General features: G+C 37.4%; 2 protein-coding genes across 5 annotated transcripts in view; both read right to left on the bottom strand.

Annotated features, from left to right (window-relative positions):
- Positions 1-11,415, bottom strand: part of mtmr3 (myotubularin related protein 3) — a 39,266-nt gene extending 27,851 nt beyond the window's left edge. The window contains 3 exon segments of the mRNA XM_047799955.1: positions 341-423; positions 3,370-3,486; positions 10,383-11,415. Coding sequence (XP_047655911.1) covers positions 341-423; positions 3,370-3,486; positions 10,383-10,484 — 302 coding nt within the window. The 5' untranslated portion in view covers positions 10,485-11,415.
- A 1,257-nt stretch (positions 11,416-12,672) lies between these two features.
- cux2b (cut-like homeobox 2b) overlaps positions 12,673-25,456 on the bottom strand; it is a 106,377-nt gene continuing 93,593 nt past the window's right edge. For all 4 annotated transcript variants that reach the window (XM_027167465.2, XM_027167468.2, XM_027167466.2 and 1 more), the window contains 6 exons: positions 22,181-22,938; positions 21,358-21,523; positions 20,881-21,174; positions 20,546-20,734; positions 19,732-20,008; positions 12,673-19,369 (listed from right to left, as the gene is read on the bottom strand). In XM_027167465.2, the coding sequence (XP_027023266.1) occupies positions 18,676-19,369; positions 19,732-20,008; positions 20,546-20,734; positions 20,881-21,174; positions 21,358-21,523; positions 22,181-22,938 (2,378 nt within the window). In that variant the 3' untranslated portion in view covers positions 12,673-18,675. The remainder of the gene's footprint in view (positions 19,370-19,731; positions 20,009-20,545; positions 20,735-20,880; positions 21,175-21,357; positions 21,524-22,180; positions 22,939-25,456) is intronic.

Raw genomic sequence — 25,456 nt, 5'->3', positions numbered from 1 at the left:
AGGGCTATATTATCTGCTTAGCTAAAGCAAATGATTCAGTACCCATTGAGCATGACTTCACACTGCAGATGGACATTGACCCAAAGCGTACTTGACCCTAAGACTATTTTTAAGACAGAGAAGTGGAATGTTCTGCAGAACTGGAATGGCCAATTCACCAGACCTGATTCCAACAGAGTGGCATCTCACTTGATGAAGTCAAACAGCCCAAGAACCTCAAACTCAAGACAGATTGCAGTTGAGGCCTGGCAGTGCCTCAAATTTAAGCTGAAACTTGGAGAGCAAATTCATTGTTTAAGTTCACCTCCAATATTGCAAACAGATAATGTACTTCCCTGACCTTATGACCTTGCAATCCTTGCATGTGATATGAAGCTGGAACATGTCCCGCCATTCCACACTTTCTAATAGCTGCAGAGGAACCTGTGGGAGAGAGATTATAAGATTACAAGGGGTAATTAGGTTAAAAAAATAATTATGATTTGAAGAAAAAAGACTGACAAACTGTCTAGGATAACTAAAGCTTTCTATCAAAAGGATTTCACTCAACATTTCACATTTTTAAAATGACAAACCATAAAGCCAATTATTAGTTGTGCATAGTCTGGTCACCAAACTTTGTAGAGTTGATGATAAAACACAATACAACTGTAGAAAATGGCTGAACCTGTAAATGCTGTATTCCAGGTTTAATTCTGGTCAAATGGTATTTCATGCATCATATTCTTTATATAATATTGTATAAAGCCATGTTGCAGGTTATTGTGTCAATTCAGTGCCTTTAAGTTAAACAGTAAAAGCAAGGGTTTATTAAAATAGAATCAGTAGAAGACAAAGAATAGAACAAATAGGTGCGTGTTAAAAAGAAATTATGGTTTACATATTCAAAGTTTCCACAAAACAAAATTTAAAAATTACAGCTTTTTTTTCCTTTTAGCTTTAAAGAAGTCACTTTCTATCCTGGCTTTAGAGGGTAAATTACAGTTCTATTACATTAGAAGGTAAAGCAACTGAAAAACAACTTAATTAAACACACCACAAAAACAACACATGTAAAAAACTAATAGCTGTGCTTTAAAAAGCTTTATTTTTTTCTCTAAGACAGAAGTATGCTGTAATTCATTATGTTTTTTTCTTGCATCATTTATAACAATCAACAACAACTAGGAATGCCATACTTCCAAAATTCAAGAAGGCTTCCCAGGTTATTACTATGTTATTGATGACTGGGAGTGGTTGACTGTCAAAAACAATATATTGGGTGAGCATCTGTTATTTTAAGTTCTCTTGAGATACCTGCTGACCTTTCTTCATGCTCTGTGAATGTTTGTTCCAAAGTTGGTTACAGGGTGCTCAAGTCAAGTCAAGATGCTTTCTAGTACTGCAACTAATAGTAAATTTTCTGCGCTCACTTTTATGTTTGGTCTTTAGGTGTATTATCAGGTTACTTTTGTCACAACACAGTTTGCAGCCTTCTATGCTTTGATATGTGTCATTAATCTTCAACTGCATCCAAACACTGAACATTTGTGCTCTGCTGCCTCTGTGCCTTCCTATATCAATGTATGCACAATGAACATTGTATGTATCAGTTTTGTGTGGTATCAGTTTGTATGTTGTATGTATCAGTTTTGTGTGGTATCAGTTTGTATGTTGTATTTATCAGTTTTGTGTGGTATCAGTTTGTATGTTGTATTTATCAGTTTTGTGTGGTATAAATTTTTGGTATTTTACAAGTATGAAAGCCAGATCCTGAGCACTGTATCAGATCAAAAGACAAATGAATAGTATTCAGACCCCTTCCAAAATGTTGTTATATTGTAGCCTGATACTACAATCAATTAAATTATTTTTCCCCCTCATTAATCTATACTCAGGACTCTGTAATGACAAGGTGAAAACAAAATTCTAGAAATGTTTGTAATATGAAAAAGAAAAACTGTAAAAGTCACATATGTATTCAGACCCTTTGTTGCTGAGATGTTTCTACACATTGTTTTCTACCTGTGGTAAATTAAATTGATTAGACATGATTTGGGAAGGCACACCTCTTTATAAAAGTCCTCACATCTGACAATGCATAACAGAGGAAAGACCAAGTCATGAGGTCAAAGGAACTGCCTGCAGAGCTCAGAGACAGGATTACTGAAAGGCACAGATTTGGGGAAGGCAACGAAAACATTTCTGCTTCACTGACTATTCCCAAGGACACAGTGGCCTCCATAATTATCAAATGGAAGGACTTTTCCAAGAGCTGGTCACACCTCCAAACTGAGCAATTGGGGGAGAAGAGCATCCCACTACCATACCAACAGTGATGCATAGTGGTGGCAGCATCATGATGTGGGGCTGTTTTTTAGCAGGAGGGACTGTAAGGTCAGGGTTGTGGGAATGCCAAATAGAACAAAGTAAATAGATATCCCTAAAAGAAAAGCCTGTTCCACAGCACTTAGGTCATCAGACCTGGCCAAAGGTTCACCTTCCAACATGACAACAACCCTAAGCACACAGCCAAGCCAACACCTCTGACTTCAACACTATTAAACATGAACGAGCTTGAGAGGATTTGAAAAATAAGAATGTTAGAAAATACCCCATTGCAGGTGTGCAAAGCTTGTTGTGTCATATACACAAAGACTCAAGGCTTTAATTGCTGCCAAAGGTGCTTTAACCTTTGTAACCTGAGTAAAAAATCTGAATAGTTATGAACATGTGATATTTCAGTCTTTTCTATTTAATAAATTTACATTACTGGATACTGAGTGTAGATTAATGAGAAATAAAGGTTTTTAACGATAGTAATATTAGATAACAACATTTAACAATATTGAAAAAAGGGATCTGAATACATTTAATACAATACTTGGCCAGTAAAAACCTTTAAAGACACAATTTATTTATACAATACAATTATTAGTTGAATTAAAAGAGAATACTTTCTGGTGTTATCAACTATTCCTGCAATATTGATGTCAGAATTAAAAAGATAGATAGATTTAAGTATGAAATTAAGTATGAATTGTCTTTCAGGTTGTAGGTTCATGTATTAAAGTTTAGTTGTATTCTAGCTACATAACAGTATGTCTTTAACCAAAGACAGCATGCACTAGTCATTTCTGTTGACCTGCTAAGTCGCTACAGACTACTGTAGACTACAATGAATTAACAATGCCAGGAATGGAGAGAAGCTGTTAGGACTTGACTAGAGAAATCTGCATGCAAGATTTCTAGAATGCCAAAGTGTCTCTGAATGACTCACAAATATAGAGCACAGTAAAATTTGCTTTATTCCCCCCCCTGACTGCCAAGTATCATCTGTCCCTGTGAAAGAAAAGATAAGGAGCTCTGGCTGTCAAACCACACACTTACATTCACTATAGACTCTTTGAACTTGACATGTAGGCGGTAGCTGGACATGGCGATGACTGCATCCTCTGCCCTCCCCACATACTTTGTAAACTCTCCATGCAGCTCTGGGAAGGGCACCTGCAACAAAAGTAAACTATTACAGCATAATATTAAATAATATCATCTCCAAAATTATTGGTATATTTGGCAAAGAAAATGTGGTAAGGAAAAATCTCACACTGAACATATCAGAGAAATCTACCACAGAACTGAAGTAAATTGAAGAAAAATCAAGTCACAATTCCAGGAATAAAGGATCTCTTTTGGGGAAAACAATGTACTTTTTTAATCAGCCATGACCCAGCTGTAGCTCCAGGGGTAGCCAGATCTTTTAGTAAAAATGTCATGGTAAGTCATGGAGTCTTTGATGGCATGTATGATAGCAAGTTTCCTTTAAAAGAAACACAGCCTGCATCATAACTCACATGTTCTTTTCTGTACAACCATCTGACCACAGGGACAGCACCAGTCAAACTTACAGTTTCAAACCCTTATGTCTGTGGTTAGTTAAATAAATCCTCTAACCCTAACCCACATTTTCTGTATCTCTCGTGTCTATACTGAATGTATAAAGTTTGCACCCTTGGTATGCAGTAATGCCTCGCGATACGAGTGCTTTGACATACAAATTTTTTGAGATACGAGCTGTGATTCTACCAAATTTTTGTTTTGATATACGAGCAAATTTTTGAGATATGTACGAGCATCCGAGCCCCAACAACCACATGTGCTCTGTTTCGCCCGCCTCAGCTTCCCGCGTCTCACAAAGCCGCCTTTTCACTGCACATGACAAACGACAGTCGATAAAATGGAAGTCATTCATTTCCTATGGAGAGTCGCAAAGGCGCTGCGTGAGGTGCTGACCATCTGCGGATCCGTAATTTTCGGATCCGTTTTGAGCGTTGGATCCGTTAAAAAAATGTAACTTGTGCGACTACACCGCATCCGATATGCCGACCGGACAGGTTTTTATTAAAACAACCGGCAAATGTTAGTGAGGAAAGAGTGACAAAAAAGGCAAAAACAAGTGAAGAGAAAAGCGATGAAGAAAATTAAGCAAAATTAATGTAAAGAAAACAGAAATTGTAGCAATTAAGTTAAGTTCAGAGAATTTCAGTTCTGTCAGGACCACTTTGTCAAAAGAGAATTTATTAGATGATATGCATACATAAATCCACGCGCCCGTCCGTGGGCATGCAGGGTCAGAGCGCAGAGAGCAGTGACTAGAAAATAGAATAGACCCCCCGTATAACAAAACCACTAATCATACATAGTATTAGATATGCTCGCTTACGTGTTTTTGGAAAGTAATGAATGAATAAATGGACAAATAAATAATTAAATAATTAGAGAGAGGGAGAGAGAGAGAAAAATATGTGGAGATTTATGACGTAATCTGGTACAAGGAACACGGGTTCCGGCATGGTGGGGTCGGGCTTGGAGGAGGGAGTTTACACACGAAAGCGAAAGTGTACGTACGAGACAAAATTCCTCCTCCTCCGCCTGTATAATCCTCAGCCTCCATGCTCATCTTCCGTAAAGTAAAACCAGTTTATTTTTTTTAACATTCACTTTTATTACTGTATGTTTTTATACAATATTTGTCATTTATATATACAGGCACTGTACATTTCTCATATTCAAAACACATAAACAAAACAACTGGAGTGGAATTTTACGAGCTGGAACGGATCAATGGGATTTCAATTCATTTAAATGCGGAAAATTGTTTTGAGATACAAGCAATTTGATATACGAGCAAGGTCACGGAACGAATTAAACTCGTATCTCGAGGCATCACTTACTTTTGGTATTTGAATTTATTTTGTTATGAACAGTATTTGATTGTGGAGCTAACACAAGTATCTCAGTGTGTAATTTCTAGTGAAACTTTGCAAATGTGAAATAAAGGACTTTTTACTTCATATGTATACCCTATTAAAACAAAAAGTTGTAGATGATGGCAATCTAACAAAAATCTTTTTCAAAAATCCTATTGAGAAAGATCAACTTATACAAAAAACTGATAACAGAACTATATCAGCCAAACTCACTAAACAGAGATTCACTGTGCAGACGGACATTGCCGCAAAGCATAATTCAAATGCCACCAAAGATATTTTTAGGCAAAGAAGTCTAATGCTCTGCAATGGCAATGCAAAGTCAGTCACCTGACCTGATTCTAACTGAGCAGCATTTCAAATGCTGAATATGACTGAAGGAAAAATGCCCCAAGAGCAAGCATGAAATGAAATTGCAGTAATAGAAGCCTGGCAGAGCATCACCACAGAAAAAAACAGCACCTGCTGATATCTATGGGTTCCAGCAGTCATTGACTGTAAAAGATCTGCAAACAAGAACTACATTTTTACACGTGTGAATGTCCAAATATTTACAACCAAAAACATTAAGAAGAACGAAATCTTAATTGTTAATTTTACTGTGCAGCATAGTTCACTTAAAAATTAGACTCCCATCTGTAGTTCTTCCTCCTCAAGGATGGGGGAAAATGTTACAATTACTCAAGTATAATGTGAGCTAAGGCATGCTAAGATCTGTTCTGAATGGTGGATCATGAGAAATGAGGAGCAGTAGTGGATTACAGGCTGTTTCAGTATTATTTGTTCTGAGATCACAGGCCTTGTGTTTGCCACACATGATTCTAAAAGACTCTGATTCTCTACTCTCCGGTGATGAACACCATTTCCCCCCCCCAAGTTATTTCCTCAGTTGGCATCCCACATAGTGACAGAAAAGAGGAAGACATAAGTGACCCTTGTTTTTCCTTTACCATGACCCCAGATGAAGGAGTATGGGTCACTGTTGTTGGCTTTTGACTGAAATCTGTCACTACTCCAATTTTCTTGCAGCTACAACACAGGATAGGAGATCTAGGCCTGAAAACCCTGCAGAGTTCTAACACAGAACACAGAATCAAAACAGAAACAGCATATTTTATAGATATACAGATATATATAGGCTTGTGTGATGTTGTCCCTGATAAAAAAAAATTGACTGTACAATATCATGATAAACGATCTAATCGTCTGGAACCAGGGACCTACGAATGTCCAAAAACGAGCATTTCTCCATTTCAAGTTTAAGTATAATAACGAGATTATAATATCAGCTATGAAGCTGTCACGAAGTGAAACAGGTTGGATCCAAATGCTGGTTTATTAGGCAATATCCAAGACAGGCAAGGGTCACACATCAGGCAAACAACAACATCAAAGGAAATCCAAAAGCAGAAGTCAATAATCCAGGCGTAGGTCAGGGCAGGCAGCAAACGTTCACAAACACGAAAAACAAGCAAGTCAAAAACAGGGAAACAGACAGAACAGAATAAACGCTCAGTATGAAGACAGTGCTAACAATACCTCGCAACACGAAAGAGTTCTGAGTGAGCTTAAATAGACCGGGTGATTACAAATAGGAAACAGGTGTGCAGGCCAGCAGAGGGAGCCCTCATGGCTCTCATAATGGAAGCTGAGTGGCAGCAACTGCTTAAACTGAATTTGCAGTAAACAGTTAAAAAAAAACACACATAGTAGTATATCTTTAGTGCTTTTACTGACAACACTGCTCCAGGTTTTTGAGCATATGCATAATTTAATTCTACATATATTGTGAGAGAAAGAGATCAAGAGTTCAAATCAACTGTCCAAATCATTCCAGATTCATATGTGGCTCATCTTCCCCTTAAGAGGGGTAAATGACAGATTTTGGCAGATTTGAGTGATATAAAATGATCTAAATAAACATCACTGAATAATCCGGCGCGTATATTGTGTAGGATGATAAAATTATTTTTCACAAGACTTATAACTGATTTAATAATTAAAGAGGAAAAACACACCAAGCACTAGTTATTTATAACTGGAAGGTCACACATAGGATTATGACACTGAAATATGGGGATAAAAGGAGAATGTATACAAACTGCATAAATGAATAGACACAAATATTAATCTGTACAGTTTCTATAATTTCTCTTTTTACTCTCCAGACAATCCAGTGCGAGAAGGACAAGCTTTTGATGGGAGTGAAACCTGCATGCAAAACATCACACAGTATAAAAATATTTATACAGACATCAAATTTAGCTACTGTTCACTTCAAGTACTGTTCAGCTCATTTACGATCAGCATGCATGTGCTACCAAAGGTTTCCAACAACATTCCATGTTTAACATTTGCACTTTATTACCACATTGCCGAGAAAAAATAATTTAATCTAAGATACTCAGTCATTCTTTAAAAAAAAAAGATCATTTATGTTATAAAAATGTTACTTCATTATTTTTATTTTATTTCAAGCTCTTTGAATGTTGCCTCTGCACCAAATATCATTTCTTTTTATGTTACAGCACAGACATGTAAAAATTATATTTGGGAATAACTCATAATATCTTAAAAAGGGAAAACAACTGTTATAAAAAGCGGGAACTATTCCAGCTGCAAAATTTCTTGGGCCATGTGGAGCTCCACTAAATCATATGCTAGGAAGAAAACAAGTATTCACTGTCCAATAAAAGCTCTCAATTCTGTAAACTCTGTGAATGTCTGACATCTAATTAAAGATGTCTACCACAAGCACACATCTAACCACAGCTAGTGTATGTATATAGGGCATGCAACTTTTCCCCATCAGAACAGAACAGAGATCACGTTGAGTACTGATGTGTAGGGTTGTTATGTTGCTAGAATCAGGGGTAGACATAATATTATCAGACAATTACCTCACCATGACTTCAAAATATTGATTAGATTGTGTTTCCATCTAGTACCTATTACTCGTTTAGTTTTTTAATTGAATCAAGTTCCTTAGTTCAGTTATTTTCAGCCCTTTTGTGTACAGCTGCAACAACAGCTCTCTCTAGACCCCCAACTTCCATTTCTTCTATTAGGAGACGTTCAGCAAGTTCATATAGGTGTGATGGTCAGGGTTTCTGCATGTTTTAATAGGATGTATATTTAGCTGTAAATGAATGCTGAGTCAAATATACAGTAGGAGTTCATGTTGATTCTTTGTTCCAGCAGTAGCCTTCTGTAATATAGTCATTATTAAGTTCACAGTCATACTCCATTTTTGCTACAGCAATTTACAGAAGCAAAAACTAATTATTGAGCAAATCAGTGTACATTACAATAATAAGATGTATGGAATACGTTGATATAATAAAAATGGTTGAGATTTGAGAAAATGTTACTATAGTGAACATACTGAGGTGGTTTCTATGTTATAAGCAACTCAACAACTATATTATCAACCAAACAGTTAAAAAAAACAAAACACTGTAAATCTAATTTAAAATTTGTTTAGATAGCAATGTAGTGTTTGTCGCACAGAGATTTTCTGATTGCACGTATCTGACCAATTGTCAGGTAGGATAACAAATCCTAACGGTTCAAGTGTGCAGTCACTGAGCAACCAAACAACAGAATTTAACATCATATTATAATATCTAAGAGTCTAAAAACGTCTGCTTTTTTATGAAAAATGTAGGAATTGTAAACGGTGCCTGGAAAAAACTACGACTTAATACATCAAGCAACAAACAATCAAGCAATTAAAAATCCAAAGAGCAGCAGAAACAAAACCAATCGATAAACACAAGTCATTATACTGACACACAGTTAAACATATTGGACTCAGTCTGTTATGTATGGGGTCAGAATTGTTTCCTTATTCTGAATAAATATACTATGACCCACAAATAAATATAAAGAGTTTCACAAATATTTTTAAATCAACAAATGCATAATAAGCATACCGTAAATATATGTTACAAATTTCACAAAAAGAAATGAAATTCACAAATAAATAAAATGGGATTTGCAAATAAATTTTTTTAATAAATATATATTTCATTGTATTTATTTGTGAATGGCGTTCTGTGCAATTGTGAATCACTGCGCGCATTTGTGGATTGCGTTCTGTGCATTTGTGGATTTGAAACATTTCTAACGTCAAGACGTGCACAAGAATCCACATATAGGTGGACTCCGCCCACCACTTACTCCAGCCAATCGGACAACGGTCCGATTCTCCAACCAATCACGTTCTGATTTACACTCTTCACACTCCATCACAGTAGGTGGCGGTATGCACCTATCAAGTTGGATCGCACCTCAGAGGTACATGTTTGTACCAATTGTATATATGTACATAAATGTACATACAATTGTAGATTATTATTATTATTATTATTATTATTATTATTATTATTATTAAAGAGTACCACCATTTTTTTTCTGAAAGTGCTCCTAGCACAAATTATATAAGACACATTTACTCTGCCCGACCGTTGTCCGATTGGCTGGAGTAGACGGTGGAGTCCACCTATTTGTGGATTCTTGTGCACGTCTTGACGTTAGAAATGTTTCAAATCCACAAATGCGTGCAGTGATTCACAAATGCACAGAAAGCAATCCACAAATGCGTGCAGTGATTCACAAATGCACAGAACGCGATTCACAAATGAGCAGGAAGCAATTCGCAAATAAATACAATTTATAAATCCCATTTTATTTATTTGTGAATTTAATTTCTTTTTGTGAAATTTGTAAAAATATTTGTGAAACTCTTTATATTTATTTGTGGATCATAGTGTATTTATTCAGAATAACGAAACAATTCTGACCCCATAGTTATGCAGTTGTGTCTGTGTCTGTTTGTCTGTTATGTAGCTTATGTAGTGTACACTAAAACCTTCTATACCTTTCCGTATAGCATTTCAGAAGTTTGCCAAACTACCTTTTTATTTTGCTGTCGTTAAACGACTGCTATTTTCTAGTTTACAGTCTGCAGCAGGCTCTATAGCAACCACCGCACAGTTAGCTGGGCTAGTGAAGCTAAGAGGTGTTGTTGTTGTTGTTGTTGCTGCTGCTGGTGTTGTTGTTATGAGACATTGACCGAAGGCCACAATCCCAAAACACACCGAGTAAAAGCAGTACAACAGGTATACCAACCTTTTGGGAGCCTCGTATATTTCCTTCTTCTAAAAAGGCACAAAACAGAATGAACAATAACTGAACTTGTAGATTAAGCCTCGTATCCGTTTGCAAGTTCATCCCACTACATAGTCATCACTGCATCTCCACCACAAGTCCCGTCCCGTGACGTCACGACCTACCGTGCGGTCGCTTTCTCTCACTTCGGGGTTGGGTTTTGTTTGTAAACATGTCTGACGCTTCAAGTGTGGTGTACGAAAATATAAGCTGTCATCGACTTCTAATTGTGTATTATGATGACGTTAGACCTAAGACAATTTTAAAGAGTTGATGAACGATAAGTGTAATAAAACCGCACATATATGTCTGACAGGTGTGTCGGCAGTAATAAATAGCCCTGGGCCGTGATTTGGTCGCCAGCAGTAGTGACTGGGACTGAAATGGCAGAGGGAGGAAGTGACTGGTTAGGAAGTGAGGTGGAATTCAAAGCAGGTGACCTGAGTTATTTTAGCAACAAGGCAGGAAGACAAACATGAAATGAGCATAAAACTCTCTGGTTGTTGGTCTAAGACTGGATGTTGTTAAGTAAATGGAATCTGGTTCAGCTAAGAAAATCGATAAGCCAATTTCTGGGCGAGGTTAATTTTAGCCATGCAACTGAATGAAATAGTTGTTAAAAGAGCTCAGTATTCCTTGATTGAAGATAGAAAATTGGTTTGCAGTCATTTCATCAAAATCTACTACAGAGCAAAAGTTTTGGAAGTATAGGTAGATAATGTGAGCTTGTTCATTAAGTTTAATGAATGAACATTACCAGGTAAGGTACACAGAGGGAATATAAACTACAAGTTCAGGCCATGGAAAAAAAATCTAAAAGCTAAAGTGGGCAGTGGAGGTGCAACTAGTGAAGTCTTTGTGAGGAATAACATGTGGAAGCTGTAAAAGAAATCAAAATGTGCTGAACAAATGATCCACTGTGGTGACCCTAAACAGGGAGCAGCCACAAGCACAACAGATTTATCAAAACAGCCATGGACAGGCTGCTAGGTGCTGCTTTTTTTATTCCTCATTATGGTTTATATTTCATTAAGGAAATAAGAAATAAAATATCATATGAAAGAAAATATGCAGCTTCTGAACTGCATTATCAAGTATACAATCAGGGAAATCATCAGGTAGACAAGTTATTATCTACAGGATACTTTTTTACATTTACTTCTCACACTCCAAAACAGGGAGCAGGTTGTCTTCTTTCTTGGGTTCTTGCCCATGTATGGGGTAAAAGAAATGAGACTGTTCTTTTGACATAAAGCTCAACAAAACATGAAATATTTGATATACATGAAGCATCATACACACAAAACATGGCAGTAACATTGGGATATGGTCGACGTGGGACGACATCTATACAGTATTCAAAAATAAGTAGGCATGAATTTAGAAATGCAAATTTGAAAGCAAAGCATGACACTAGAGAATTGGTTTAGGGCGGGCATCACCAAATGGCGGACCGCGGTCCGGATCCGGACCCGTAAAAATTCTAATATTATCATATTAAGCATCTCCTTATTATAATCTAATATTATAAGATTATATAAGCTCTTTGATATTAATAAAAAGATAAATCTTTCGTTCATGCGCAGTTAATCTAGTTACGACAGGAGCGTCATCAAAAGCCAAGCCAAAAACAGATTGTTTCTGTTCTATACTCCAGAGCAGAAGGTGGCAGTAATGCACCTAATTGCGCTGGCAGGACAATTAAGATTCAAAATGCTGGCAGGACAGTTACATGCCCATTTCTCTCACTAGGAACGGAAGATGTAAAGGGAGTAAGGAGAGGTGGAAAGGAGAGAGGAAAAAGGGAGCTGCTCAAAGCTCTGCACTTTTCTTTTATTCAGTAAATTCTGCCCTGTTCTATTTTACTTGAAATGTTCTTTTGCCTAAGGTTCCTTTGTTATTAATGTAGTTAATGTTTAAAAAAGGGGCAGCTCAAAAGTCTTTTGTTTAATTTTTTTCTTAAAGATTAAAAGCACTTTTATTTCATTCAGAAGATTCTGAATGTTTTACATTACTTCAGGCTGCTCAAAGCCGTGTTTGCACTTTTTATTTATTTTATTCAGAAGAAATTCAGTGTCTGTTGTCTGTTACTTGACATGTAGTAAAGACATCCACAGGATTGTTTTCCATTAAGTGCCATACAAGTTCAGACTTTGAAAACACTTGAAATTTAACAATAAATTATATGTATGTGCGTTATTGATTTTATTAACATGAGGGTACACTATTTTAAGTGACAATATAAGATTCGGACCTTTGCTGGGAGGAAATTTTAGTAACTGGACCTCTTTGAATTGAATACCCCTGGTTTAGGGAAACATCCAGTCTCGCTGTGTAACCAAGAGAATTTTCTTTCTTCTTCCAGACCAGTAGTTGCCAGTAATGCACCTTTAAGTCGGTATGCCAACCACCCTTAAAACCATAAGAAGAATTTCTTATGCATATGAACATCTCCTGGTTTAGTCTTCATTTTAACCAGTGAATTCTCCATTTGTTTTTAATAAGAATAAGCCAACATGAAGGTGGTGAGGTTTTTATTCAACTGATCATAAATAGCTTTCATTGTCAGTTGTATTGTGGATAATTGTGTGACCAAAAAATCGATGAGCTGTATATGGTAAAAAGCAAGCCATTTTGAAGCTAAGAAAAAAGGGAAAATCAGTCAAAACCATCGCACAAGCACTGAGCATAGAAAATACAACAATGTGGGATGTCCTAAAAAAGAAGTGGCCACTGGTGTACAAACAACCAGGCATCAGACAAGTCGGGAGACAGAAACACTGTCAAAGCTGTGTAGAAAACATTTAGTGACATCAGCAAGGGCTATACCACAAGATGTAAACCACCATTGGCTGAAAGAATCAGGAAATTGCAAAGAAGTTTAGAGAGGGGCCACAAAATGTCTGGAGCCAAAATGAACTCTACTAAAGTGATGGGAAAAAGCCAAAATGGTGTGGATCTACTCTAAAACATACAAGCTCATTGGTCAAGAATGGTAGAGGTAGTGTCATGGGCTTGAATTTCTACTTCTGGAACATTATTACTTATCTTTACTGATCATTTAACCCATGGTAGTAGCAGCAGAATAAATCTGAAAGTTGTAGGAACTTCAACATGCAGCAAGATAATTACCCACAACACATGTAACACAACATGGAAACTAATCGAGGAAACAATGGAGGGTTTTAGACTGACTAAGCAGACCTTAAACCAAGAAAGCAATTTCATGTCCTGCTGAGTAGACTATGGGGAAAACCTGGAAAAGCATCACAAAAGTAGAAACCAGCAATTTGGTCAACGAGTTACAGTCTTAAGGCAGTTACTGAAATCTAGGAATATGCAACCATATTATGTCCTATGTCCTTTTGCTCACCTAAAATTTGGGTGGTCTAGATAAAAATTCCAGAAAATAAAAGCTGCAATCTTAAATTCTCATCCTGTATCTTTCTTTTGATCTCAAACGAAAATGTATGACAACTGTATTTAGTTCTATTCAGTTCCTTTGTATGATTAATTGTTTACTTTTCCTCTCATGCTGTGGGTGGTTGGGCCTTTTAAGATTTTTTAAAATTTAGCTTTATGTGATCATTATCCCTTTTATTGAATAAACAAAAAGATATTAGAGAACAATATATAAACACTTGATGTTTTCTGAAATATTGGTAATCTTAATTGCTCATACCACTTCTCTTAATATTCTCATATATATGTTTGTACAAGGGTTAAAAACAAGGGTATTTAAAATTCAGGGTATGTAAAGTTTGTCTCATTGTTTCATGTCACATCCATTATAATAATCCATAAGCTGACACCCGAGTTTTCGTGATCTGCCTGTATTGTCCTCAAGAGGTGACAACATGGGAAAACTGACTCATTAACAAAGAAATTCTATAATACTGCATCACTTAGTTGGTCTTAAATTAGTTACAACTCCAAAATATTTCCTTATAGCATTTTGAAAAATGACAATTAGACTGTGTGTGTGTGTGTGTGTGTGTGTGTGTGTGAGAGAGAGAGAGAGAGAGAGAGAGAGAGAGAGAGAGAGAGAGAGAGAGAGAGAGAGAGAGAGAGAGGAGAGAGATTTGTTCATTGTTACAGAGAACAATACAAGGCAAAGGCTGTTATATAATGATGTACTGTATTCAACAATGGCTTGATACATATGATTGAGACATGACATGTGAGATGTGCGTCAAAATGGGAATATTTCACAGAAAAGGGGTAGAAGTGAAAATATCTCAAACTTTTAGCTCCTGAGTTTTTTTGCTGTTTAAAATGTTTAAATATTGCAGGAGTCATTTCACACATCATAAGGACATTTCAGGGCTAATTTCACTTTCACACAACTAAAGCATTTCTAATTTATAACTTGTCTTGAAGACCGTTTAAGGGAATTTTTAGATATGCTACAACACACCCAAGCACCAAAATGAACAGGATCTTTGTGGCTAAAATAATTTTGAAATTAAATCCTGTTTCCAAGCATCACCATGTGTCCTTACAAATTACAGTATTGGCATGCAGGGAACTGCTCTCCAAGAAGTTTTTACTCTTGATTACATGAGATAAAAAAGTCAATATACTATTTCTTCCTGATGGAAATGTAACAAAACTGTATGTAAAAAAAAGAAATCTAAAGTAAAGGCATAATTCAAATAAAACTAATTTAAAATAGAGTACTGTAAGGAACTTTGAACTCATTCAAGGAATGGCATTGTTTTTGCTGTTATGAATCATCTCTGCTGCAGGCAGTAAGTGGGCAGTGTCAGTATTCAAAAGAGATCAGTGTTGTGTTTTATGTCCAGTGTACTGGCTCTTGAATAAAGAGAATTACAGTCTGCCTGGACTGGATTTTTGTTTGCAGTTTTCTCACAAAGCAACAGTCGTAATTTGCCACCATTTTTTTTTTTTTTTTTTTTTTTTTTTTGAGTTGCCAAAGGCACATACCCAATAAATTGGCTGAAATGAACTCTGACTTAAGCATGGGCTTGGAATGGTTTACTGGTATGATGTTACCAGTATGTGATGTGTATCAATGATATGATCTGAAATAATTCTAGGTATATAAATGTATATCTACTATGATATATCAGATGATCATGTCAAAATGATTTATCGGTATGGTACATACTGTACCTTGAAATAGGATTCACAATTAGTACAACAAGGTACTTTAAACAAACTAACATGCTTGGAGAAAATCAGCTAAAAATGTACATTGTTTTGATAAAGTACTGAAGACTAAGAGATTAGCTTAGAATAAGTACACACATACATGCTCTTTCAGTTTCCCAATTTCAGCTCAAGTTGAACTAATTCTCAGGTCAAAATGATGCTCCAATTGCTAGAAATTGTGAAGAACACAGAGAAATTAGGCTCTAAATAAAATCACTCTGTGTTGTAGGAAAATTAAACAGAAGTCATGAACAATTTAAGCTAACCAGCAATGTAACCTGACTGGTTTGATAAAGCTTAATCAAGCTAGATAACCCTGAGAGAAGGTTCTAGAACATGGGCAAGATTCCCAAACGAGGTCTGACTCTGTGTTTGGTTAATATAACTGTACAATCTATTTAAATACATCAGCACACTAGCAACATGGACCCTAAGATATTATTTCCCAGTAAATGTGTAATATTCATATATCTATACATGTGTTTATTATTTCAATCCTCAGTACTAATAAGACATGTGCAAGTGTTTTACTATCAACTTCAACAATACATCAAGGCAAAGACCTGTGGAACAAACAATTAGAACAGTTTTCATATGTCCACTATTCTCAAATATTCTTTAAAAAAACAGTAAGTGCTGTAAAGTAGTTCTTATATGAGGTATTGAAGACCTACATCTACCAAAAATAAAAAAAAAGAAAAACTAAACTCAGTAGCAAAACACTTGTATTTGTGTCCAAAAAAAAAGGATTTCAAGGTATTTAAGTACCCAGCAGCAGAATGCCCCCAAATATCAGGCAAATTTTTCAATTATTTAAAGGATAAGTGTGGGGGAAAAAACATCATTTAGGCGCTTACTATTTTAGTAGTTGACTAAACAAAGGATTTTAAAAGTCACAAAATTTGTTTTGATAAAAACTGTTAGCATGGTTTTCTCCCCCTTTGACAAGTTTTGTAAATGTGACCAATTCATTCTTACACTAATGTATTTGTAGCGTTCCTGTTTTAGCTTTTAAGTCATCTGAAACTAAACACTGCAAAATATTCTGTCTTGAGGGATTAATCAAACTATAAACCTATGTGATGTATTTTGTTTTTACCAAATTTTACCATACATTTTTATCCCACAAATGCTAGCATATTTTCCAAGTAATCTTTCACATAGCATGACTGCCACTGGTGTGTTTTGGGGCACATCGGAGCACATTCAATGTTTGCTCAGCTCTCCTTCTTTTGATATTCTGCCTCCAAATCATAGCATTCTCATCGCCAGAGTGAACTGCTTTTTCCGTCTCATCACAGATGCTCCAGCCAATTTTAGCTTTATTTTGTAGATAAAATTGCTAATGTGAAAGCAACCTAATGTATGATTTAAGTATATGTATATTTAAAAAATGTAAATGTTGCAAAATTGTGGTGTAGCTCACAAATTGTCTTCTCAAAGAGGAGATTTGTTTGAAATGTCCCTTGACTTATATACTTCTCAGTGTTATTACAACCTTTGTGTTTATTTTCCAAGGACAGTGCATTTACTCTATTTATGTAAAAAAAAAATCCAAGTGTGCCTATTCTGATTTCAGTTCTCAGGGACAGACATGATGAGGACATCCACATTACAGCACATCATCTTGTGGTATCTGACAGCCCATGCAAATAATACAATGAATCAGTGATAGAGGTATATATTAAATCATAACTATAAAAAGGGTGTAGTTGCTGCCTATGTTTGCCATGACACACACATAAGGGATAAATGGCCTCCTAGAGGACCAGCAAGCACAAGAGTGTCTACATGTTCTGAGGAGGCCAGAATTCCTGAACTTAATTAATGCCTACTAATGAAACAGGAATAAATGTTGTTTTTTTAAACATATGCATGCTATAATGTTCCCAGTGAAAAAGCTACCCCGTCACATCCTATTGTATTGTTTTTTGATACTCGGTTCAAGCATATACTACATCATTATTGAATTACTGTTAAAATCATAGTTGGTGGAACTTAAAAGCGTAGAATTTTGAACTGTAGGGATCATATCCTTAGTTCAGAAAAATAATGCTGAGTTATGTCCATTGCCTTGCCCCATGTCTGTGAAAGATCAGTGCATCAGAGGAAGTGTGAGGTAAATGCAATATGAATTAGTGAAGACATTGCTCAAACGTTTCAAATGGCTCACTGGCTTCCAAATGCACAAAAAGGCCTTACAAGTAAACCCCAAAAAATCCTTAAAGGAAACCAACCAAACCCCCCAAAATAACAGCTTCACTGAAAATATTATATCAATAATCTTTTTCTTACAATCCCTTTTTTCAATTTTTTTTTTTTTTTTTTTTTTGCTAATTTTTCCACTGTTTTCACTTTTATCGCTCAAGTATATCACAGGATACTATCTATAGAGGATAAGAGGGTAATTCGAGTACCATGCTACATCTTGTTCGGAGAAAGGCTATTGCAGACAATTTCTACAGCACGTACAACCACACATTATACGCTTGAGTAACAAATGTTCCAAAACATGTCAACAAGAAACTAAGTACATATGTATTGTTCACTATTTAGAGTCTTTAAGGACTATCCCTCAAGTCAGTATAAAGTTCTCAACATTATTTGACTTTAACTGCCAGTTTTACAGACAAAATCTGAAAAATTGCTATTCAAAAAGTAGCAAATTTGGTCAGAGTCCTTTTTTTTTTTTTTTTTAAATAAGTAGTGCTTTTGATGGCTTAAGACAGAGGTCTCACATTGAAATAATCTCACCCAGTGGCAATCTATAGAACTTCAGTGTGCATTTCATGACACCATAGCTGCAAAGTCTTCACATCCAAGTTTCTCTTTGCTCCTTGGTTTAAAACATGACAGCTAGTGCTGTAACATACTGTATAACTCAAAGTAGGATACCTTTATCAAAATACCTAAAACATGTTTATAAATAATCATTTGTTTAAAGTTTTGGAAAGTCTTTAACAGGACAATATTTTATCTGTGGGACAGAGTATATCGCTTCCTTGTTCCTGATGATAGGCAAAAGCTTCATGATTGAGAAATCCCCCTTCAGGAACAGAGTATATTTAAGCTTCAAGCTCTAGAACTCCCAGTCCAGCGTCTCTTCACGATTGGCTGCTCGCTCAAGCCGATGGATGATGTTGCTAAGGTTGGCCATTTTCTCATCACGCCTCTGTGTGCTCTTGCTTATCTTGGTGTTGGACTGGAGAGACTGAGATGGAGAAATGGGGGCGGAAGAAGACGGCACAGGTGAGACAGACATCATGAGGCCAGGAGAAGAAGCAGCTGAGGGGGATTCTAGGGACACCTCCAGACTGCTGCGGCATGCCTCTGATGATGCCTTGAAGCTTGCTGGGTCCACCGGTGATTTATTTTCCCCTTCAAGTGTGGCTGTGTTGCTTTTCTGAATGTTGTCTGAGGAAACAGAACTAGAACAGAGTTTGTGGATGCAAGCTTCCTCCTGCCTGAGACTTTGAGGACAACATGATGTCAGGTCCCTGCTGCCAGATGTCTGGTCCTCTTCAGTCTTCATCTCAATGAACTGCACAGTCATGGCGGAGCATGTATCCTGCCTGATATGCAGCTTCTCCTCCTCTTCCTCCATTTCCTGTTTGATACTGATCATTGTGGGTCCATTGCAAATTGAATGGGTTTTTTTTCTTTCATCTACATCTGAAATTGGACTGCAGCTCACTGACGGAGAGAAGTTATACTCCGCATCAGCTTCATTGTCCTGAGAACCTTCCACGAGGACCTCACGCCGCATTCGAGACCTGCGTACAAAACAACAAGATAAAACAGAAAGAGTTATGCACCCACAGGAAATATGATCCACTAGTGTTCAGGCCAAAAAATATTTTTGCTTTTCTTTTTGTCTTGCATTTTCAAGTTTTTACAAAGTCAGTACCTTGAACTGCATTTTCTGTCTTTGAAAGGGGCTATAAAAAAGAAACTAAGGAAATAGTAAGAGAAATCTCGTTTTTCCTTGTAATGCTCATACATTTCGATAGGTGGAGCCAGAGTGCAACAAATTTGTCTAAACACAGTCTGCTACATACAGTTTACAGTTGTACATTTTCTATGATCACTCTATTCTAAAAGTGCAAGTTGTGTGAAAACCACAATTTCTTCAAACCTGTAGTTGTGAAACCAGTTGATAACTGTGTTGGTCTTGAGATTGAGCTGGGTGGCCAGCATTTCAATGGTGTGCTGGGATGGGTAGGGTTCCTGCAGGTATGCCTTCCTCAGAGCCTCCTTCTCCTCTGCGTTTAGCACTACTCTGGGCTTCTTAGCTTGGCTGTAAGCACACAGCTCCATTTGTGCAAGACCTGGGCTATTGGAGTCTGAACGTGCTACCGGAGAGTCTGTGTCTGAGCCAGGATTCAACAGACCATATCTGCGTTTCAGGTATGCTGTAAATGCAGAGACATTAAGCTATATATCAGTAGGGCTTCATATTAGTGACACAGAGAACCTGTGTGAGAACATGGCCATAATTTACTCAGATTCTAATAACTACTTCCAGAATGGTAATGCAGCATGTCACAAAGTAAAAGTCGTTCCAAACTGGTTTCATTATCAGCTTCCCAATATAAGCTTCCCAATCACATGATCTGAAATAACACCTCTGGGATGTGGTGGAACGGGAGATTTACAGCATGAAAGTGCACCTGAAAATCTGTAGCTATTGCATGGTGCAATCATGTCAACATTGGCAAGAATCTCAAAAAAGATGAATTTCCAACATCTTGTTGAATCCATGCCATGAAGAATTAAGGCTGTTTGAAAAGCAAAGGGCCCCTACCAAGTGTTAGTATAGAATTCATAATAAAGTCCTCAGTACATATACTGAAGTACCTTGCAGTGAAAAAGTTACAATTACTCATGAGGCAGGTGAATGAAGTCATTCAGTAATTCAGCAAAATTTTAATTACGCAAATTTAGTTCACCTTTTTTCTCCATCTTCTTCATATCTCTCAGTTTGTCCACATTGTGTGGGTCATTTAACCACAGCTGCATGCGCACAAATGGTTCTCTGCCCTTTAGACTCAGCTTATGCCATGGTTTGGGCCTGGACAGCAGGTCTGACACAGAGCCTTGTGTAAGGCCTAAGATACTCTCGCCAAACAGACGCTGACCTAAAAATCATGCAAAGATGAATGTAGTGACTATTAGAGAAACGTAGAATAAAAAAACTCAACCTACTGTCTGTTTCATACTGTGAAACACTTGTTAATGATTGTAACGTGATTAAGCATTGATGATAATAAGATGTTAAAACTACCTAGATTGTTGTCAGTCAGGACCTCCTTTACCCTCTTGGTTATAGCATATGTGTCAAGCTCAGGCGACATGGCTACCAGCTCCTGAATGCCTAGTGGAATGTGAGGCTGCTGGATTGCCAATGTGCCTACTGTGCCCTTTACTCCGTGAGGTTCTGTGTGCTGTGGGTGAGGGTGCTGGTTCTCCTTGCTGCTCTCCAGCACCAAACTCACTGGCTCCAGAGGCATACTGGGATGGTTGTCCTCTGGGCTGAGTGGAGGGGATGGTGAAGAGTGAGATGTGACAGGACTTTTGTCTGAGAGGAGGTTCAGAAGAAAGTTAAACAATTAGTACCTGAACAAATCGTTTTCAATCTGAAATACCATGTTTATTTCATTGGTCAGCAAAAGCATCCTAAAATTAGGACAAATCAAAACATTTCTGAAAAGGAGCACATCATAACCTGAGTTAAAAGCTTATAATAAAGATTGTAACTAACCACTGTTGTGACTGTGGTTGGACTGCTGATTGAGGCTCTGTCCTAACTGATCCAGAAGCCAGAGCTGCATGCGAATAAATGGCTCCCGTCCCTTCTGTGTGAGCTTGCTCCAGGGTTTGGGTCTAGACAGCATGTCACTCACACTACCCTGAGAAAGTCCCAGTACCTTCAAGAACCAATCACAGCAATTATTATTATTTAAACAACTTGAAGATAAATGGAGATGAGCAAACATTCCACCTCTAAGAAAAAAATGACTATCACTAATAACCAGCTTTAATGAAGCCTCCAAAAGACCACATAGTGGCAGAAAAGCACAACTTACAGGACCTGGAAAGTAAAGTAAAGGATTTAAGATGTTTTGGCAATCTGTTGCAATGATTGATTTGTGTCTGTTTCATATGCACTCTTAAGTCAGAGTTTATGTGTTTATACCACGTTAGATATTTTTTAATACCGTGCTTATAATCTTTCGGTTATTTGTGGCAGATAAGGAACTGAATTATGAAAAACTGTACATTGCAAGAGTATTAAAAGCTTAAAAGCAATAAAAAAAATGGTTAGGCTATTAGACTTGATGAGGTACGTGGCTTGTTAATATTCACAACCTCTTTTGGAAAGTCTTTTAATAATGGTACATAAAAGACCGTGAAAACAACTGAGATTAGAAAAAAAAGCATGTTAGAAAAATACAAACTACCGTAATAACATATAGAGATTCTATCGTTCCAGTACACTAGAAACCACTACCAGTTTGTCTGTTTATCTCTTCTTTAAAGACTTCTTTAAAGTCTGAATTCATATTTCTCTTATAAACATTTACCTTTTCTCCAAAAATTCGCTGACAAATGCCATTCTTGGCCAGCTTCTCCTTGACCTGGCGTGTGAGTTCTATGGTATCCACCTCACGATACATATACATCTCATACTGCTCAGGAGTGAGTGGTGGCACAGTGGGCTTGAGAGTGCGAGGAATGTAGGAGGAATAGTAGCTCATTCGTGGTCCTCCACATGTAGCCTGCTCCCCACTTACACACACTTCTGACTCCACTTTCACAGGTTGGCTTGGTGGAGGTTCATCCTCTTCAGTGCCTGGCCCCTCCTCTGTGCCCATGGGGCATTCCATGTTCCAAGCACGGGGCACTGTGGAGGGCACAGAGGAGGAGGAAGAGGAGAGTGAGGGTGAGACCGAGGTGAAGGGACGAGACCAGTGCTGGTCAAAATATGTTCCAGCCTCGCCGATTTCCGACTTAACCTTACGGATAATGTTTTGGACAAAAGCAGCAGGTGACAGAACGCTGAGGGGGGTCTGGGGGCTGCCTATGGGGTTGGATGGGCACATGGGCATGGTGCTGCCCTCTTCTTGCTTGATATATGTAGGTATAGGGCCAGAAATGGTCTTGTGGGACTCCTGTGAGCTTAGACTGTGGCTGCTAGCCTCCAGCTCAAGTAGGGCCTGCTGCTGTGCCTGCATTTCCCGACGCGCCTGTTCCAAGATGCTCTTAATAGTCTCATCTGAATTACTGCCAGCACCACTGCTGCTGCGACCAGTTGAGGATCCCAGAGAGGACTTACTATCACCTATAATAGAAAAACACACAAAAATATTCATACAGTAGGGTTAAAATGCCAGACACTTACTTAAATGCATTTTAAAAGTTAGAAGTATTATATATTTTTTCTCAAAAATTAAATACTTTACTATTGTACATAATAAAGTATCAGATGTTTAAATATGCAAAACAATATGTTCCAAAATGCTCAAAATGATAAAATGCCAAAAAGACTTGCTTGAGGTCTCTATAGTGCCTGTGGCTGCTGGCAGATGACATTTATATCTGAAATGATTTCCTGTCAATTTACTGTCTTTTTTAGACTATGGGTTCCTCCTTTATTAGCAGATATAACTTTTTTTAAATATCAGGTATAACATCTAGTGGGGGGCATGGTGGCTTAGTGGTTAGCACGTTCGCCTCACACCTCCAGGGCCGGGGTTCGATTCCCGCCTCCGCCTTGTGTGTGCAGAGTTTGCATGTTCTCCCCGTGCCTCGGGGGTTTCCTCCGGGTACTCCGGTTTCCTCCCCCGGTCCAAAGACATGCATGGTAGGTTGATTGGCATCTCTGGAAAATTGTCTGTAGTGTGTGATTGCGTGAGTGATTGCGTGAGTGAATGAGAGTGTGTGTGTGCGGTCCCCGTGACCCGAGAAGTTCGAGTGAGTGAGTGAGTGAGTGAGTATAACATCTATATTGAAGAAGCATAGTGTCAATGCACCAAAAGTCCTCCCACTGAAATTAGGTTGGCACATTTGGCAGTGTGACCCATGATAAAAACTATCAAACCTAAAATTAATAAGCGTTCTGAATAACCTGACTGTAAATCTTCTGGTGTATAGATATACAGTAGCCTTAACTTTCACATTCTGATTTATTGATGTGATGCAATGGAGCCCAGTCTGTTGTCAGCAGGTTATATGTAGTCCCTTCTGAAAATATTGGATCAGCAAGAACAAATCTTTTTTGCTTTTGACATTTGGGTTTGAGATCAAAAGTTGAATATGAGATGAGTTTATTAATTGATATTCACATCTAGATCCATTAAAAAAACTTAGAACATAACAGTATGAACACGGCAACCCACTGACATCACAAAAAGACTGTATGAATCTTTTGTGATTTCAAGGCTTCTCCTTTCAATTCATTGTTCTAGAGGCTTCTCCCTTCAGACTCCTCTTCAGAAGTGAAATGCATGCTCAATTGGGTCTGATTGGTCTCTATTGAAGTCTGATACCTTCCACAGTTTCCCCAGATTAAGTCATTGTCTTGCTGCATGATGACATTTCTCCCAATTAGATTGGATGAATTCTCTGTAAATTGGCAAACTGAATGTTTCTGTAGAGTCCTAAATTCATTCTGCTGCTACCAGAATCTACTGATGCTGATACTGATGATGATACTGATGTATCATCAGTAAAAATTAATGCTCCTGCTCCAGTAGCAGCCACGCAAGCCCATGACAGTACCTCTATAGTGCTTTACCAATAATCTCATAGGTTTTGGATCATGAGCAGATCATTTCTTGTTCTGCACTTTGGTAGAGGTATTTTTAATCTTAGTTCAAGCTCTTTTGTGGTTCATCTCATGTGGTTCATTCTGTATTTCTGAATTCCAGGTTGGTCTTGTAATCTTTACTGCTGATGAGTGTTTTGCATCTTGTGGTATGACCTCTATACCTCTGTGCTTAAGGTCTTCTTTAAATGGTGGTTTGCAAAGAATTTCACCCTACCCTGTGGCACATGTTGATAGTGTCTGGGTTTTTTGGGGTTTTGTCACCAAACTCACAGTGTCTATACTGCTGCTGCTTCTATTTCAGGTCATTTCAGGTAGTATTTGTATTGGCTATGACAATGTCTGTACAATGGCTCTGATTGACTCCCCCCCTTTCTTCCCTCAGCTATAAAATTGCTTACATGTCTCCTGCAGACAGCTCTCCAGTCTTGTTGGACAAGAGAACCCAGGGCTCAAAACAGCAATAGACATTCAGGGCTATTAATTGGTAACAATCAATCTCACGGGGCATACATGGGGAACATAAAACACCTATCAGTCGGTACCTAATATTTTTGATCATTTTTGAAAAAATTGGTGGGTTAAAACAAAAGGTACAATATTATAAGATGTTTAACACATTTCGATGAAAATATCAGGAAAGGAAAGCTGAAAGCTGGGTCCATATTCATAAAGATTCTAGGAATCATCTCAGAGAGCTCAAAATTTAGCTTCAAAATTTCTAACTTGGAATATTATCTTAAGAGTGATCAGGACCAATCTCAAAGCAACTCTAAGCAAGGAAAATACAAAACATTTATCTTAGAGAGGAGGCGGGGCTGACCCCGTTGCTGGGTATGACAAATTCTTTTCAAGAATGTCAAATAATTATTTGAAGTACAAATGATTGTTTTCTTCATTTTTATATTTTTGAAGGAGACAGTATATGCGGGGAGTTGGATAACAAGCAAAAAAAAGGCTAACTGTGATCTATCTGTAGATGTAAAACCTGTTTCCTATCATAAACATTGTACAGAAATTACATAGTATTTTC

This window comes from Tachysurus fulvidraco, chromosome 14 (assembly GCF_022655615.1).
Source record: "Tachysurus fulvidraco isolate hzauxx_2018 chromosome 14, HZAU_PFXX_2.0, whole genome shotgun sequence".
NCBI lineage: Eukaryota > Metazoa > Chordata > Actinopteri > Siluriformes > Bagridae > Tachysurus > Tachysurus fulvidraco.
The sequence above is the reverse complement of the archived record's forward strand: the minus strand, read 5'-3'. Positions and strand labels throughout refer to the sequence as shown.